At 52.0% G+C, this 18,814-nt stretch overlaps 1 protein-coding gene across 4 annotated transcripts in view; it reads right to left on the reverse strand.

The window, feature by feature from the left end:
- Positions 1-1,140: 1,140 nt before the first annotated feature.
- ZNF423 (zinc finger protein 423) overlaps positions 1,141-18,814 on the reverse strand; it is a 364,614-nt gene continuing 346,940 nt past the window's right edge. For all 4 annotated transcript variants that reach the window (XM_055364252.2, XM_055364250.2, XM_055364251.2 and 1 more), the window contains one exon: positions 1,141-1,367. In XM_055364252.2, coding sequence (XP_055220227.1) covers positions 1,338-1,367 — 30 coding nt within the window. In that variant the 3' untranslated portion in view covers positions 1,141-1,337. The remainder of the gene's footprint in view (positions 1,368-18,814) is intronic.

Genomic DNA, 18,814 nt, shown 5'->3' on the forward strand with positions numbered 1-18,814 from the left:
GTGTAAAATGCAAGAGGACACCCATTTCCAGCACTTGCAGGTGTAGGGGGTGCCCTGAGAGCGAGTGCCCCCTGAAATAATGTACCCCAGGCCCCTGCCTGCCTCACTCCAGACCTGGCCCCCGTCACCAGTCTCAGTGCTCTCACATCCTGCTGATCTCTATGACTGGGAACCTGCGGCTCCTACCTGGCTCTGCTCTGCAGTCCCCAGTCACACATCTCCGTGCCTCAGAACCCAAGTGCCACCTGGAGTCCTGGCAAGGGAAGGGCTACCCACTTGCCTGCCTGTATCCAACAAAGGGGAAAGCCAACCCTGAAGAGAAAGCCAAGAAGACTTCACAATCAGCATGGTGACCAACCTGCTGCGTGGCCTTGGGAAAGCTGCACGTTACCCTTGGGCCTCTGTTTCCCTATCCAAGAGTGGGAAGATCAGGGTATTCCATCATTAAGGGGTCTTCTGCTTTGACTCCTGTGGCCACTGCCAGCCTGTCCAGTCTGCATGCATTAGGTTACTACGATTCTTTTCCAAGGGGAGCAGGGTCTATTGTGTGCAGGTCCCCAAGGGCGTGTGCAAGCCCACAGGAACTTGTAGGGGAACACACCTTACAGGAGCTGACAGCCCCCCACGCGGCCCTAGGCTGGGGAGGAGAGAACCAGGCAGCCGGATGCTAATCGCATGGATTCCCTTTATTGAACTGTACTAGTTACTGCAGTCAGATTAAGTCACATTTAAAAGCAGACCATCCAGTTGCACTGAAACCGATTATATTCATTACATAGTTTTAATCACTGTCCGGTGAACTGGCAAATCCAATCAAAGCATTAGTCTTTAATTAAAAAATTAAAAGGAAATATTCAGACAATAGCCAAGCAATCACATCACGATGCACAATTACCTAGAATTGCAATTAAAAAGTAGTTAACCGAAGGGGGTGGGGGGGTGGGGGAAAGAAAAACAAGAAAGAAAAAAAAGAAGCAAAGAAAAAAAAATCACACTAATTCTTTTTTAAAAACTATCAGTATAATACATGAAGGAACAAAGGACAATAGCCTTAAAAAGCAGGTTTCTCTAACTCTAGAAATGTAGTCTGCGGCGGAAACTCTAAAAGCACACTAGCTGTAGCAGGACAATAAAAAATACTGAGCATGGAATACTTTTAATCTCTGCCATTAATATTCATTTCCAGCTGCTTATAATAGCAGCGCCTCATGGCCAAATCATTAGAGTTTTACATCTGGGTTGCAAATGACACTTTGATTGGATGTAATGTTCAAATGGCCCTCCCCACGGCGTCTCCGGCAAGCCTTCTGCGGAGAGGTGTCCTGTTGAGCGATCCCTCACTGTGCGTGCTGGCTCATCGTGTGGTTCTGCAAAGGCGAAGAAAGGAGACACACATGAAGGAGAAGAATGGAGAGCATGCTCGTCCCTCCCACTCAGTGCATTTACGCCGGGAGCCGCAGAAAAGCGTCTCGATTATAACAAAACAAAATGCAACAAGGAAAAAGTGCTCCAGGGACGCAGCTGCCAAGACGCCACGTTGATTTGGGGCTTGGGGATAGGTTCCTGTTACTGCCAACTTGGACTCCCTATATGTTGTTTTTTGGCTTTTTTTTTTTTTTTTTTTTTTTTTAATAAAGACCATTCAGGTCTTACCGGGGGGACTGGCTAGGTGGAGGGAAAGGGGAAATGCCGGGGAGGAGGCAGGAATTAAAAACATCCCTGTTCACCTCTCCATCTCCCTTTTCCTCTAATGAAGAGGAGGAAACTCTGATCGCCTGCAGGCTGCCCTCGCATCCCCCTCTTCCCCGTGGCTGCTCCGAGCCTAGCAGAGGGAGACAGCAGATGTGCTGTGCAGCTCTCCGGCCAAGAAACACCCGAGCGGGCACAGGCGTGCTGAGGCAGTGGGCGGCCGTGGTGCCTGAGGCCCAGGCAGGGGACAGGTCACCCGGCAGGAAGACGCGGGAGGAGCCTCTGCTGCTGGGCTCCGGGAGCCTGCCTGCTTGGTCACATGGCAATGGCCCAACCAGAGACAGGGACTCAGTGCAGTTTGGCCGAATGCACCTAGGAATCCAGGGCCCAGGTGGGACCCTGTGGCCAAATGTTTCCCTCTCATTACAGCCAATGGCATTTCCTCCCCCTGCCAGCCAGAGAGGGCCAGCAGGGTTGATCTGTTTCACAGGAGCCAGCGGCCTGGGACTGGCGGTGGGATTTGGCATCTGAAAGCCGTCTTTTTGTTTCTTTTCAGTGGTTCGTGTTCCAAATTCAGACCCATTTCATCAAAGCCTCAGGTGGTGCTCCACCTCATGACACCTGGAGAAAGGAGGCAACATCCACCAGGTGTAGGGCGGCCCTGTTTGGGGCCGCACAGGACCCTAGATCCCTGGGAGAGGCTCCTTCTGGGCGCCCCCCAGGGCCCGGCGACTCCTGCAGCTGTGCCGCTGACCGCCAGGGGTCAGCAGAGGCACCGCGTCTCTCCTGGGCTCGGGTCCGCGGCGAGGGCGACCAGGTGATGCCAGTAGCCTCGCCCGGGGCCGGGGCCGAGACGGGCCACTCCTGCTCCCTGGAGCAGGGCCCCGCGCAGCCCCTTCCCGTGACGGGCACTGCGAAGGCTGCGGCCCCCGTAGTGATGTCACCGACCCTTCCTGCGAGCTCCCGGCCGGGAAGAGGCAGCCCGCGCCTGCCTCCCAGCAGATGCCCACAGCGCCAAGCGCCAGCGACAGCCTCGTGCTCATGCGGGCCGAGAAGGCGCACGGCCGGGGCTTGGTGGGCATGCGTGCTCTGTGCCGTGGCAGGCACCGCTCTTTCAATCCTCACAACAGCCTTGCGAGGTGGGACTTCTTAAGATGAAGACACTGAGGCCTAGGAAGGCAAAAATTACAGGCCCAAGGTCACCCAGGTTGGAAGCACCGGGCACTGAACCAGATGGCTGGAATCCACTAGAGCAAGGGGATTTTCAGGGGAGCCAGGCTTCCCCGGGCCTGCACCCCATGGGCACCGCAGTCTGCAAATCACCCGCATTCTGCACCAGACACAGTGCCACCTCTGCCGGCCGGGCCTGACACCTCGGTCGGGGGCGTCAGGGACCCAGAGGCACGAGGCAGGTTGTCTGAGGCCACAGATGGGATGCAGGCGGTTTCCATGGGAACCCGCACCCTCCAGCCGTGGCACCTCTCCCTGTACTTGTGCAGGGACAGCCAGCTAGTCCTGTGGGGAGCCGAATCCACACTCTACACAGCCATCCTCCTGCTAGCCTCTGCTGACTCAGTTCCCGCCTCCCTTCTCCTCCCTCCCAACCAAGCTGCTCTTAGAGTCCTCTAGGCACATAGATCACTTCCCATCCCTGCAGACCTCTCCAGGCACCTGCAGCCCACCTCCCACACAGCCACGCACCTCTCATGAGCTAGACTGACCTCCTTTGCTGAGCTGCACACAGGGTGGCGGCACCTCCTTTCTCAGGACCCAGGGCTGGGCATGCACTGTCCTGACCATACCCCTGAGCCTCCAATCCCCGGCAGGCACAGCTGCCCAGGAGCAACTTGGAGGTCTGCACTTTCACACCCTGCCAACCACCAGTCAAAAACCCCTGCTATCTTGGTGTGGCTGGGTCATTCTTTATTAGGGGGAGGACAGGGAGGAGGAATAGAGGGGACATGAGGAAGGAAAACATGGACAGCTCTTTCTTGTCCTCAAATTATGGTTCCTAGGGCCTGGCACAAAGTAGACACTCAGGCAGTATTTGTGAATGAATCAATGGAAAGAAAATGAATGAATGTATGGATAGGATGTGAATATGTGGAAAGGGGAGAGGGCATTCCAAGAGGAAAGAATAGCAGAGACGGAGGTGTGGAGCCTAGAATCCAAATGGTGATGCAGGCACAGGTCCCAGCACAGAAGTCACAGGAAGGCTGGTGGGCACATGGCCTACGGACAGTGGAGGCCTTGAGTACCAACAAACATGGACTTTGTTCCACAGGCCACAGAAAACCAGACATGATATTCGATCTCCACAAAATCCCCAAGGACCACCCACTACCAACATGGGCACAGGGGGTGTCTGGGATCTCTGGAGAATGAAGCAGCCTGTTGCCAGGATGCCAAGAACAGGCTCAGTGTGACACACGTGGCCCACACGGGCTCACCGGGGCACTGCTGGTGCAGACATGATGAAGGCTGGAACCCACACCTGGGACCACTGGTGAGGAAAACTCCAGAATGCCTATGCCATTCCCCAGGAAAAGCCACAGTGTGCCTGCCCACTTAAATAGCAGTAGCAGGGGGCTCTGAGGTTAGACTCAAGAAAGAACTTCCTCCTAGAGGGTTCTGAGACAGAAGGATAAAACTTCCTTCCCTGAAGTTTTGTGACAGGAACAAAAGCCCAGGATGTCACAGCAGATGGAAATGTCAAAACTTGATGCCCCAAGGGGACCAGGCACCAGAATTCACTCAGCACTACATTATTAAGCACCTGCTGGATGCTCTGCTCTGCACTGGCACAGTGAGGGGGAGGGGAAGACACCAGCTGGGCCAATCCCTCGAGGGGCCTGATTTAGAGGGGCTAGACACAGACACCCAAACATTTGTGGGATTAATGGTGCAGCTGGCAGCTCAGCTAGGGAAACTGGTCAACGTCACCTGATCAGTTTGTGTGATGGTGGTGGGGAGCACAGAGGTGCCCAGGTGCTCAGCCAAGGAGGGCACTGGCTCCTCCATAGGGCAAGGGCAGTATCTCAACAGGCAGGGGGGTGGTGGGACCCCTGTCCCCAAGACTTACCAGTCGCCCAACACCAGGACACAGAGCAGCTCTGGACAGCCACTGTAATCAGCACAGTTCAATAACCCTGAAAGAACCCGCGGTCTGTCCCCCACAGCTAGAAGCTGTGGTTTGAGGAACGTGGGGAGGTTCAGCAAACCTTCTTAAAGAGTTCTTTCCATCCAGCATAGTTCTCACAAGGGCATTCTGCCTTAATGTCTCTTTCTCTGTTTATGCCTGTGCTATATTTAGCCCCTTTAGAGAAGGAAGAAAATCGTTTTTTAAAGATGCTACCCACCCCACAGATGAACACTTCCCACCACCATAAAGGCTGGGGGTGGAGACAGGGGCCCAGGGAAGGACTGGAAAATGCCTAGAGGGAGGCCTGGCATCCACTCGGCCTCGCTGCCTGCCAGGGAGACACAGGTGTGGGCCAGAGAAGCAGGTGAGGAAAATAAAACGGGAGAGCAGGAGGGGGTGGGCAGCAATGGTTTGCAGCCTCAGTCCATCCACTCAGCAGAGCTCGTGTGCTCTCCTGGATGGAGGTTTCTGGTACAGCCTGTTTTGGGAGCCTCTGCCTGGCACACGGGGCCAGGGACACAAGACAGTGATAGCCAAGGGGATGGCATGGGCCCGGGCACAGAAACCTGTGTGCTGCCTATGCTGGGGGCAGGCCTACCCTGGGTCCTGGTGAGACCCACAGAAAGAGCCCTCTCTGTGCAAGTCATCAGCAGAGCACTCAGGAACTGGTTCCCTGACACACCCTCAGCCTCTGGAAGGAAAGAAGCCCAGCATTCATTTCATGGTTGCTCATTCATTCATTCATCTTTGAGCCAATGAGCCACTATGCTTGTTGCTGGGAATTCAGCAGCAAAATGATCCTGATCCTGAACCCAATCCAGGGTAATGTTTTGTGCATGGAAGGAGCGGGCCGGAGTACAGAGCCTGGTGGCTACAGTGTCCTTCCCAAAGCACCGCCACACACTAGAGGGAATGGGCTCCTTGGAGGTTCAGCTGGGGTCCGATGCTGGTTTTGCGCACCCCAGGAGGGGGCCCTGGCTCAGCCCACCTCCATGCCCAACACAGTCACAAACAGGAACACTGTGTGCCTCTCCCTAGTCTGAAGCCCAGGATTGCTTCTCAAGATCTTGGCTCCATTCACTGTTGCTTAGGCGTGGGACCCTGCCTGGTCTCCCTTTGATACCTATCCATCGCCATGTCAAGTGGGAGAGACGTGAGGGGCTTAAGCATGCCAGCAGCATAAAGCAAAAGAGCTTCTCCACACACCCTGTTAGCTGCCTCTCCTGGCTCTCAGCTACTCTGATGACAGTGTCTGTAAAGTCCTAGCACCTTGCCTTGTACTTAGCAAGTGCCCCATTGGTGCTAGCCACTGCCCTGGTGACCCCAAGGTGGGCAGGAAGCTTTAGTGGGCTGAGATGGGCTACGCCTTGGGTTTGAATCTTGGCTCTGCCACTTACTGGCCATGTGGCCTTGGGCAAGTTCTGTGACCTCCGGGTTTTGGGGGTGGTTAATAACAGCCCTCTTCCTAAGATGCTGATAGGGTTTGGATGTTTCTCCCCTCCAAATCTCATGTTGAAATGGGATCCCCAGTGCTGGAGGTGGGGCCTAGTGGGAGGTGTTTAGGTCATGGGAGAGGATCCCTCACCGACAGCTTGGTGTCCTCTGGGCAGTAATGAGTTACCATGAGATCTGCTTGTTAAAAAATGTCTGGTGCCTCCTTGCAATCTCTCTCTCTCCCCATGTGACGGACTAGCTCCCCTTGCCTTCCATCATCATTGGAAGCTTCCTGAGGCCTCACCAGAAACAGATGGTGGCACCTTGCTTCCTGTACAGCCTATAGAACTGTGAGCCAAATAAAACTGTTTTCTTCATAAATTACCCAGCCTCAAGTATTTCTTTATAGCGACACAAAACAGACTAATACAGATGCCCTGAGGACTCAGGAGATAATGCCTGCATACGTCCCAGTCTGGCTACGGTAAATGCTCCACAGATCTCCATAGTGGTGTCTGTGCTGGTCTTCCTGACCCAGCAGGGTGCTCTGTGGCATGAGGACTGTCTTCTGGTCTTCCTGACCTGGGAGGGTGCTCCATGGCAGAGGGACTGTTTGCTCCCTGCCACTTCTGTGGGACCAGGCACGATTGGGGCTTACAGTGAGGGCCTCATAGACGTTTAATGGACTGACCAGCTGTACCCCTCCCCCTTCCCCTCTGGGTGTCCAAAGGGCTGGCAAGGTCTTAAGAACGATCCTGAGATGGCTGAACTTTGGATGGTCCTGCCCTTGGAACAACAGGTGTCATTATCCCCTCCCCACAATCCCCCCTGGCTAGAACCCCTGTACCCACAAATCACTGCTTTCTCCTCCCCACCCTCAGGAAGAGAATGCCATGTCTGCAGGGGAGGACAGCCTCAGGGAGACTCCACGGGGGATGGAATAGGTGTGCACTCATCCACCCATCCACTCACCCATTCATCCATCCACCCATCTATTCATCTATCCATCCATCCATCCATCCATCCATCCATCCATCCATCCATTTCTTCCACAGATGTTCACTGAATTCCTGTCTGTCAGGCCCTGGGCTGGGCACTGGGCACAGACAGGTTGAGAAGCTCCAGCGCCCTCCCGTGAGGAGCTCACAGTTTCATGGTGAGGGTGACGATGGCCAAACTCATAGACCCTGAAGACCATTAAGAGGCAAAAAAGAAGGCTTGGCTCTTCTCTGGAGACTAGGCCGTGGTTCTGGCCCTTGAGTCTTTGAGTCCCTACAGCATATGAAGGCACAAGAACACTCAGCCCCCACACCCAGAGCATCCCACCCTGCTCTCCCGGCCCCACCTGCAGAGCCACCCGGCCTGCACATCGCCTCACTATGATTTCCGGTTGGGAAAGAGGTTGTGGCCAATCCCCCTTCTCCCCACTGCCCACCACTGGCCACTCCCTGGCAGGTTCCAGCCACAGTGGCTCTCACAAGGCTGGCTTTACAACTCACTTTCTCCAGGAGCTGGGGCCAAGCCCGAGAATGCACCTTAACCACTGAGAGATTCCCTTTCCAGGGGAAGAAGTAGCCCTTGAGGCTGAAGTGGCAGCCATGTTCGTGCTCGGCAGGGGTGAAGTTGGGTCCCGTTATTTGTTCACTTAGCAAACAAGCGCCTGGCCCTGTGCAGTAGACGGAAGAGAGCAAGTGAGGCACAATCCTGGCCTTTTAAGGACTATAGAGAGAGGACTTCCAATAGGAGATGCTTAAGGAAGAAGCTGGCCTTTTAGCTGCCCTTTAAGGACAGCCCAGGTGAGGATTTGCACTGGGTGTGTGTGTGTGGGCTTGAGAGATGGTTTTCCAGGCAGAGTGAACCCCCAGACAACAGCACGAAGGTGGGAATGGCACCGATCATGATCACTGCTAACACTGATGGTAGGCTCACTGTGTGCCAGACACCATTCTTAACCTCCACCCATATTAGCTCATTTAAGCCTCACGACTGCCCTGCGCATTAAATACTCTCATCCTCCCTATTTTACAGATGAGAAAACTGAGGCGCAGAGAGGCCCAGGTCCTGCCACTGGTGATGGCAGTGCTGGGTCTGCACCCATGCAGTCTGTCTGCAGAGCCCACTCTTCACCACCACACTGTTCTGCCTGTGAGATGTGAAAAGTGCAGCATATGTTGGGGGAACAATGAATAATTCAGCTTGGCAGAAGCACAGGGTATGTGCCATGGAGACCAGCCTGGAGATGAAGGCGGGGGCCTTATTGATGAGGCTCCTTGATGCCAGACGAGGCAGCTTGCCCTTAAATCTGGGCCATGGGGAGCCATCGAAGGTATTTGAGCTGTGGAGTTACAGGAGAGGCAAGACACAGGGAGAAGCTCATGCCTCCAGCCAAAAAGGTGTGTCAGCAGGGCCTTCTCGCCCATCATTTCCCTCTGCTCCCATCCCCTGTTCCCTGGAAAACCTTCCCCTTTCCCCCCACACTTTATTTCTTTCCCTTTGGGAAGGGTATAGATACAGGCAGCCCTGCCTCCCCTATCTGCTGTGTATCACCTGGGCAGCCCCTCTCTGCTTGTGAGCACTTATTTTTAGAAGCGTTTGACAATCGTCCAAGGGTCTAAGACGAACAGATGGCCTGTCTTAAAGGCTCATATGTTCGCTAGTTTGCACTTCTGACAAACGGTAAGCATACTCGAGAGCACACCATAAACAGCGCCGAATGAATACTCAGAACACAATTTAGCTAATGCATGTCATTAAAATTAGGAGTGAGTGATGGCCAAGGTTCCCTCTAAATGCCTGCCCTGTGACGCGGTCAATCCCCCGGGGCCCAGGCTATGACGTGGACACACCTCACTTCTCCCATGACCCCCACCCAGCAAGCCGAGGTTTGCCTCATTTACGCAGAGGGCAGGGCAAGGTTTGCCCGAATGGGTGTGACACCCATCCCTGGCCTCAGAGTGAAGCTGGTGGCCCACTGGCCTTGGACAAAGCCCTGAGATGTCCTATGGCAGAGGGAGCAGCAGCTCTTCCATGCACGGGATGTGCGTGAGGTTTTCCCGTCCCTGCCTGCCAGACAGTGAGACAGCCTGTCGTCTGCCACCCCGGAGCAGCAGGAGATGAGTGTTGCAACGCTCAGCCAGGGAAGCTGTCTCTCATGTGAGAGCCTCAATTCATCCGGAACTCCCGGCCTAGAGGGAGATTCCAACTTCCAAGGAGCAAGGGGATTGGCTTTGGGGTGGGGGTTCTGCAGCTTCCTTGCCGAACCAATAGCAGAAGCAGATGCAGCGACCTGAGTCACCTGGGGTAACATTTGAGAAAGAGCCACATCCACACAGCCTCTGACCCAGACTCCTTTTATTGATGCCAACCGGATCCAGGTTTTCCGTGTTCTTGAGATGCTCTATGGAGCCGAGGCGGGGAGGAGGGTGCCCCCCACTTTCTGTGAACCTCCTCTTGCCAGGACACAAAAGACCAACGCAGGTGGCTTGGTCAACAATCAGTTCCATGAGCGGGAAACTCTTCCCTCGCATGAAAACATGGGAGAAAACATTGTGGGGAAGAAAAAAGCCCAATAAACTCCCAAGAGGGCAGGTTCTGTACTGCTGTACTTTGGAAATAAAACCCACCAGGGGATAGATTATTAGGAGGGAACCGAAGCCTTCTAGTAGGAACCCAGCCCGTAAACAGGCTCCCATTCAGAGTCACCCAACAAAACAAGGGGACTAATAATACCTGCCTGGAGGGACAGGGGACTCAGGGGAGCTGCACTTCAGAATGCAAATGGGCCCCGTCAGTCTGTTTGTGAGCAGAGAATCGGGTGAGCGGTGAGACTTTAGATAGCAGCCGTGCAAGGGAAAATGAGAGTTTTATGGCTGTTGTCACAAGCAAAGGAAGATGGAATGCTTCCAGGGCTGCTTATAGACTTGCTCCTCCTCAGCAACAGAGTCTACGCCTGACTCTGAGGCCTGAGTTAATGTGACGCCCACCTACTGCCGCTGTTTCTCCAAAGAAGGTGGGGGTATCCAGTGGCTAAGCCCCTTGGGGACAGGGTACCTAGCAGCAGATTCAGGACCGAAAATCGGGGGTCCTAGCAACAGTGTGCCAGGTGACCACAAGTTCACTTCTGTGGCCTTTGGCCCCCTCCTGGGTAGAAATGCTGCACTGATCTTGTCAACCTGTGGCCACTGCAAACTCCATTCTAACCACAGCAGCCTGCTTGAAACCAGGCCCCCGTGGGACAGCTCATCTCAAATATGAATTAGTGCACAGTCCCCTGCCCTAAAAGAGCCTGAATCAGACCCCTAAAAGATGGGGCCCCGATCTGATGCTGCTGGGCCAGGAATCCAGTCAAGTGCACCTCTTGCAAAGCCTTGAGAAGAGCCTGGGGTGGAAGTGACGAAACTCCATAAAAAATGGCACTGGAGCTGGGTGAGTGGCTCATGCCTGGAATCCCAGCACTTTGGAGGCTGAGGTGGGAGGATCACTTGAAGCCAGGAGTTTGAGATCAGCCTGGGTGAAACCCCATCTCTACGAAAAAAAAAAAAAAAAAAAAAATTAGGTGGGTGTGGTGGCATGTGCCTGTAGTCCCAGCTACTCGGATGGCTGAGGCGGGAGGATCACTTGAGCCCAGAAATTTGAGGCTGCAGTGAACTAGGATCATGCCAGTGCACTCCAGCCACAGGGTGAGACCTCATTAAAAAAAAAAAAAAAGGCTATTGGGTGGACGGGTTCTCAAAACCAAAAAAGGGTTCACTTCAAAGTATATCTGTTGCTCTTAGTGTGGGTCAAAGAAGACCATGCACGTGAAGCAGTTTGGGAAGACGGAAGCACCTGTCAGCAGGGGTACCAATGCTCAGAAAATGTTTATGTCATGAAAAAGAGCGGGTGAATTCCAGGAGATCTGTCTGCAGTGGGGAGGATTCCTCTGACCACATGGACCTGCATGTCTGGATGGAGGCCTCAAGATTAGAGTGTGGGTGCTGTCAGGTTCACCATGGACAAGTGCAGCCCAGGCCAGGTGCAAAGCAGTAAGACCCAGTGGGGTCTGTGTCAGCCCCAAGAACTCAAACTTTGTCAAGAAGAGGCAGTACTTGTCAGCTCTAGGCAATGACTGCCACATGCGAATATAGGCCCAGTGTTGCTTCCGGTTTTGCAAGAAAAGTGGAAATTTAGATTTGTTTAAAATATCAACTTTCTTAGAGGAATGCTTATACACTGTTGGTGGGAATGCAGATTAGTTCAGACACTGTGGAAAGTAGTTTGGAGATTTTTCAAAGAACTAAGAATTGAACTACCATTCAACCCAGCAATCCCATTACTGCAGATGCATCCAAAGGAAAATAAGCATTCCACCAAAAAGAAACATGAACTCATATGTCCACTGCAGCACTAATGACAATAGCGAAGACATGAAACCAACCCAGGCGCCCACCAAGAGTGGGTTGGATAATGAAAATGTGGTACATATATATATCATGGAATATTATGCATCCATAAAAAAGAATAAAATCATGTCCTTTGCAGCAACATGGATGCAGCTAGCAGCCATTATCCTAAGTGAGCTAATGCAGACACAGAAAACCAAATACCACATGTTCTCACTCATAAGTGGGAGTTAAACACTGTGGTGCGCACAGACATAAAGTTGGGAGCAATAGAAACTGGGGAATAATAGAGCTGGGAGGGAGGGAGGGGACAAGGGTTGAAAAACAACCTATGAGGTACTATGTTCATGACCTGGGTGATGCATTCAGTCATACCCCAAACCTCAGCAGCATGCGATATACCCATGTAATTAACCTGCACATGTATTCCTGGAATCTAAAATAAAAGTTGGGGGAAAAAGGAAGTAAAATAAATCCATAAACTTTCTTGATGTTTAAAGCACTATGCAAGCCCACGAAAACATATCTGCAGGTTGAATCTGGCCCTCGGGCCACCAGCTTGAGACCTCTGGGGTTGGTGAGGGCCTTGAGAAGCCCCAGACACCCTGAAGTGAGGTGGGGAGTGGTGTCATTAGGCAGCAGATGGCCCAGCATTAGTTGAATCCTCAGCCAAGGGGCTGGGATGTGGGACTCGGTGTGGTTAAGTTCTGACGAAGAGGGTAAGGGTAGAAGATGAAGTTCTGTTAAGACAGAACCATCCATATGTCCTGGGTTCTACTGCCTCATGGGCATTCCCACCCAGCCAGCCCAAGTGTTTCTGGGTGCACCAGGTGCTGGCAAACCTGGGAGACCAAGGAGCATGTAAGGAGACCAGAAACTCCCACTTTCCTAGAGCCACCCAGGAGGCTCAACACGGCTGTCTCGGGGGTTGTCCATGGGCTATCTGGAGAGACAAGCGCCAGAGTTTGCCACATGACCGCATTCAAGAATCTGGACCATAAGTAACCCCCACACCTTCCTTGCTTCAAAGGACCTGAGATCCCTCCCTTCTACCCTCCACAGTGTCCCATGGGGAATAGGAGAGGCCAGGCATGGTAGAGAGGGGCAGCCCCTTGGGGTGCTTACGAAAGCAGCCTGCCAAGGCAGCGTTCCTATTACTGTGCACACACCACTCTATATGCATGCACACACACAAATACTCTAGACACACACACACACACACACACCTGCCCCCCTCATGTGCCCACCCTCCCCACACACGGATACCCCCCAATCCCATGTGCCCACACACATAGGTCCCCACAATCCCATGTGCACGCGTACACACACACACACATGGATGCCCCACAATCCCATGTGCACGCGTACACACACACACACACACACGGATGCCCCACAATCCCATGCACACTCACACACACACAGGATACCCCACAATCCCATGCACACTCATGGACACCCCACAACCCCATGCAGGTACACACTCATGGATACCCTCGAATCCCCCCCCAGAAACACACACACACACCCCAGTCCTGACACTAACCATGTAGTGCTAAGCGGTCAGAGGCCAGTTACTGTTACTTTGGCCTTCTGTCTACCCTGTGCGGCTAATCTGCCCCACATTCACCCCACTGCTGGGTCCCTCCAGCAGCCCCACCTGCCCAGGATGCAAGGGCCCCTTGAAGGCCCCCTTCCTGGCAAAGGAAAGCTGAGAAAACAACGTGAAGCACAGTCAGGGTTGTCTCCTCGAGGAGGCAGAGCTGTAGAAGGGTTTCTGCTTTTTAAACCCCCTGGCGGGTCCCACCCACACCTGGAACACATCCGGACTCTGACCACAGCCCAGATGGCCCTCCATGGTCTGGTTCTCGCTGGCCCACAGCCTCAGCCACCACCTTCTGCCAGGCACCCAAACACCGCAGCCCGGAAGCCCCTCCTCCTCCCAGCAGCATTCCCGCTATCCAGAGTGTCCCTCACACCCCAGTTTTCCTGGGGCTTCTCCACATCGGAGCCATCCTCCTGGAGCAGGCTTCCTGTCCGCTGACCACAGACTCCCATCACAACATCGCTCTGCACCTTGCAGAGGTTTCAACTCTGCATGTCCTGCAACTTGCAGTGACCTGGTTGTTGACGCACCATGGCCAACTGCCCCTCATGACACCATCAGCGCAACAAGACAGGGACCTTGTCTCAGCTCTCCACTGTACCCCATTAGCTCAGAGCCTGTACTTGGTAAAAACTCAACGAGTATTTCTGAAATGACAGCCTGCAAGCTACTGTAGCAAAGCCAAGCCTCCACTGATAGGGTCAAGGGAGAAGAAGAAAAAATACTGTTGCCCCGCTCCACTGTCTTCCCCATAACCCTTGCCCCGGCCATGCCCAGAGCAGGTTATACCTTTTTCTTAAAGCTGGGATGGATCCTTTGAGGACACTAGGCCAGGTGGAATGAATTATTATATGATTTTTCTTGTACGAGGTGCCTAAAACAGCCAAATCATAGAGAGAGTTTCAGATGGGAAAGATGAAAAAGTTCTGGAGGTAGATGGTGGTGATGATTGCACAACAGTGTCAATGTGCTGAATGCCACTGAACCAGCACTTAAAAGTGGTTAAGATGGTAAATTTTATGCTATGTGAATTTTTACAATGAAAAACAGGCCAGGCACAGTGGCTCACACCTGTAATCCCAGCACTTTGGGAGGCCAGCACTTTGGGAGGCCAAGGTGGGCAGATCACTTGAGGCCACGAGTTCGAGACCAGCCTAGCCAACATGGCGAAACCCCATCTCTACCAAAAATACAAAAATTAGCTGGGCATGGCGCGTGTGTCTGTAATCCCAGCTACTCAGGAGGCTGAGGCAGGAGAATCGCTTGAACCCAGGAAGCGGAGGTTGCAATGAGCTGAGATTGTGCCACTGCACTCCAGCCTGGGTGACAAAATGAGACTCTGTCGCCACCACCAACAACAAAAAAGTGGGCAGGATCTTAGAAGGTAAGAGAAAGCGTTGCTGCACCAATAGCTAAGACACTCAGCGACATTCCTGGCTGGAAGGTGCACAGATCATAGCAGCCCGAGACATCCTCAGCTGGGTGGGAGGGAGCCACAGCATCCCAGGACAACATGCCACCAGCTGAGTGCAAGCAGAGGGGCTTTCTCTGTGCTGCTGGGGCTGAGCCGTCCACTGTTGTCTACAGTGTGGCTCCCAGTGCCAGCTAGTGGAAGAACAGAAGACCTCAAGAGACTTGTGGAACTGGGAGCTCTTTCCCCTATGGAAAGGCCTCACCTGCAGTCATAGGCCAGTCCAGCAAAGGGGGCCCTGATGGCTTACAAATGCTGCAGGAAGGAAGTGTCTGTGTTTGCTCTGGCAGGGCAGGTGGGAGGCAGGAAGGTGAGCACAGGGCACACCTACACATGACATGTTTTGCCAGGTTGGAAAAAAATAAGTGGGAGAAAATTTTTTCTGACTCTGCAAGCCTTTACCACTTTAAATATTTATTCATCAAAATATGATGAGAAAACCGAGATCCACATAGAGTCACCATATTCCACAAACCAAAAATCAGGACAAACAGCCAAGAGCTGGGATGGAGTACTTGAAATCAGGACTGTACTGGAAAATCTAGGTCACACGGTCACTAATTATACAGAACACATATGTTCAGGTCCCCAAACTAACCCAGTGCTTTTAGGATTTGCAAATGATATAAGGAAACTTTGATCGTGTCCATTTTTACTTTCTTCCAAATTTTGGTTAAAAGGAAAACTTTCCTGCATCCTCAAAATTTCTAGAAAATTAAGTCCTACAGACTAAGAACTGTTCTGGCAGATATTCTGAGGGGGCCTCCTCAGAAAACATGGCCCATCAACCCCCAAGAATGGCCCCCAGCCCCTCATGGCCCAGCCCCCTTGCTGACAGACCTCCAGGCTGCAGGGCAGAAGCTTGTAAGGATGGACCTAATTTGCTGTGATAAATTGTGTGCACGCACCAGTGATCAAAACTGCAGCTGAGACCGATTACACTTTATGATTGTGACGGTTCTTGGGAAACACGTAGGTGTACACCCTTGCCAGTCCAGAGAGGGGGTCCAACCTGGCACCCAGCAAAGGGTGATCCCGTCACCCAGAAAGGCAGGGCTCCATGGGCTGCCCACTCTTTGGAAGCTGGTCCCACTGATGAGGCTGAAGAATGCTGTGGCCTGGCCTCAAATGCCTTGTCTGCCCTCTCATACATACCCAGCCTCCAACCAAACAGTGGGCACATTGTCACTGCCCAGATACCTGCCCCACAATGATCAAGTGGGTCTGCCCTGTGCCCCCCCCCCCTTCTATCACCAGGCAGAAGTCACTGGTTTTCATAATGCAAACCAAGAATTATCTATATCCCCAGTCTGTCCCATCCACTCATCTCACCAGAGGGGTGTGTGCTTTCGTGTGTGTGTGTGTATGTGTGTGTAGGTATATGCACAGTTTTAAAGTAAGGAGAGGGCTAGGTAACAGTGAAGTGTGAAATTAAGAGCACACGAAGAAGGCATCCGAAAAGCTGTGTGGTTCTTGACACGTACCTCACACTCAATACTGGAGGGTGATGATGGTGAAAGAATGTGTAGCTGGATGGATAGGGAGATGGATGGTAGATGATGGATGGATGGATAAATGATGGATAGGTGGGTAGATGGGTATGGGGGAATGGATGGTAGACGGATGATGGACAGATGGATGGATGGGTAGATGGAGGAATAGGTAGGTGGAAGATGGATAGTGGACGAATTGGTGAGTGGGTGGATGGGTGGATAGATAGGTGGGTAGGTGGAGGAGTGGGTGGATGACAGATTGATGGGTAGATGAATGAATAGATGGATGGATGGATAGATGAAATGGTGGGTAGGTGATGGACAGATGTATGGATGGATGGAAAGGTGGGTGGATAGATAGATGGAAGGATCGGTGGACAGATTGGTGAGTGGATGGATAGGTGGAGAGATGGGTAGGTGGATGAATGGGTAGGTGATAGATTGATAGACAGATGGATTGATGGATGAGTGGATGGGTGGCTGGAGGATGGATGAGAGGATGGATGCATGGATGGATGGATGGGTGGATGGATTGGTGAGTGGATTGGATGGGTGGATGGATTGGTGAGTGGATTGGATTAGTAGATGGATTGGTGAGTGGATGGATGAGTAGATGGATTGGTGGGTGGATGGATAAATGTGTAGATGAATGGATGAATGGTGGGAGGAAGAGGAGTGCATGAATAAATAAGTGGGTAGGATGGTAAACGTTGATGAGTTGATGAGAAGACAATGGGCTTTGGAGATCAAATCTTGCCTTGGCTAATTACTGTCTTTCTGACCCTAGGCAAGTCACTCGCTTCTCTAAGTACTTCTTCACTCACCTGAAAAGTAAGACTAATAATATCTACCTCATTGCCTTGTTAGAAGCTTCAAGTTAGATAACATATGTAAAAGGTTTTATAACATGTAAAATGCTGTATGGACACTTAATAGGGTCATAACTAATACTAACCACAGGGCTTTGTCATCTCTGTCAAATAAAAAACACGGATGATCCCACATTTTTTTTTGGTAGATACGGGGTCTCATTATGTTGTCCAGCCTGGTCTCAAACTCTTGACCTCTAGCAATTCTCCTGCCTCAGCCTCCCAAAGCACTGGGATTACAGGTGTGAGCCACCATGCCTGGCCAATACCACATTTTTGATGTGGCAGCTTCTGAGGCAAAGATGAGGAAACAAAGATGGCGCCACAGGTCAGGGCTGCAGCTGTCTAGACTATACCTCCAGGTATGGCCTCAGCTGGGAAACTGGTCACTGCACAGGAAGCAGAGAGCCTCACCTGCCTCCTCCGCTCAAACGCTCAAACCCAAATGAGTAGAACACATTCCACACTCCCACCACAAGCCCCACTTCTCTCTGCCAGTATCCTACTTTAACGCCCAGGTCCCAAGCCTGTATTCAAGTCTACAAAATGGTGAGAGTCAAGAGCATTTCTAGTGGCCCCTAGAAGGTTGCAGAGGCACCAATGGTTGCAGAGGCAGCAATGAGATAATAATTGCAAACTGTGAAGTGTTTCAACGGGGTTACAAACTCACAGTGCAAGTTGGTAATAAGCCAGGTAAGGAAGGTCAGGTGTGGGCTGTGTTGAACCAGGAAGCACAACCCAGTATCCAAAGGGGGTCACACAGAAATGTCGGCCAGGGGCTGCCAGGCCTGATTTATAGAAAAATCAATAAATCCAGCCATTTAGTGTGGTGGTGAAGAGGACAGAATCTGGGGCTGGTGGCCTGGGTCCAGCACTAACCAGCTCTGAGGCTTTGGGGGGTTAGTTGACCTCTCTGTGCCTCATTTTGCTTGTCTTCCTATTAGAGGCATTGTGAGGATCAAATGTTTTTATGCCTACCAGTGCTAAGAACAATGCCGAGCACTCAAAAAGCACTAGCTAAATGACTCTTTATGATGATGGAAATTCTCTGTTTTAAAATACAGACAACCAGCTAGGCGCATGGCTCATGCCTGTAATCCCAGCACTTTGGAAGGCCAAGGCAGTAAAATTGCTTGAGGCCAGGAGTTCTAGACCAGCCTAGGCAGCACAGTGAACCCTATCTTTACAAAAAATAAAAAAGTTAGCTGGGTGTAGTGGTGTACACCTGTAGTCCCAGCTACTCAGGAGGCTGAGGTGGGAGTACTGCTTGAACCCAGGAGTTCAAGGCTGCAGAGAGCTATGATCACACCATTGCACTGCAGCCTGAGCAAGATTCTCTTTCTTAAAAAAAAATAAATAAAAAGTGAAAATAGAATATAGACAACCCTCTAAAAGTTCCACAATCCCCAGGCCATGGACTGTGAGTTTTCACCCTCTGCTCTATAAAAATGTTCAATGTTATAAAAACAGTGACTTTTCCTTGTACGTCCCTTCTCCCCTATGTGAGGAGAGACCGGGTTAGATTGTTCTGGATGCTCCTGAAAGCAGGGAGGGCAGGGGCAGGCATGGTTCCTTATCCTACTGGAAATCCCCTCCCTGCCCTAGACAATTTTAGCATCTTGCTCCTCACCTTCCACCACGCTTCCCACCAACGCTGTATTTTATTTACCCTAGAACCCCAAAGAGCATAAGATGCTCCAGTATTTTATGTATCACAACAAACAAAAAA

The sequence above is a fragment of the Gorilla gorilla genome, chromosome 18 (assembly GCF_029281585.2).
Source record: "Gorilla gorilla gorilla isolate KB3781 chromosome 18, NHGRI_mGorGor1-v2.1_pri, whole genome shotgun sequence".
NCBI classification, from domain to species: Eukaryota; Metazoa; Chordata; class Mammalia; order Primates; family Hominidae; genus Gorilla; species Gorilla gorilla.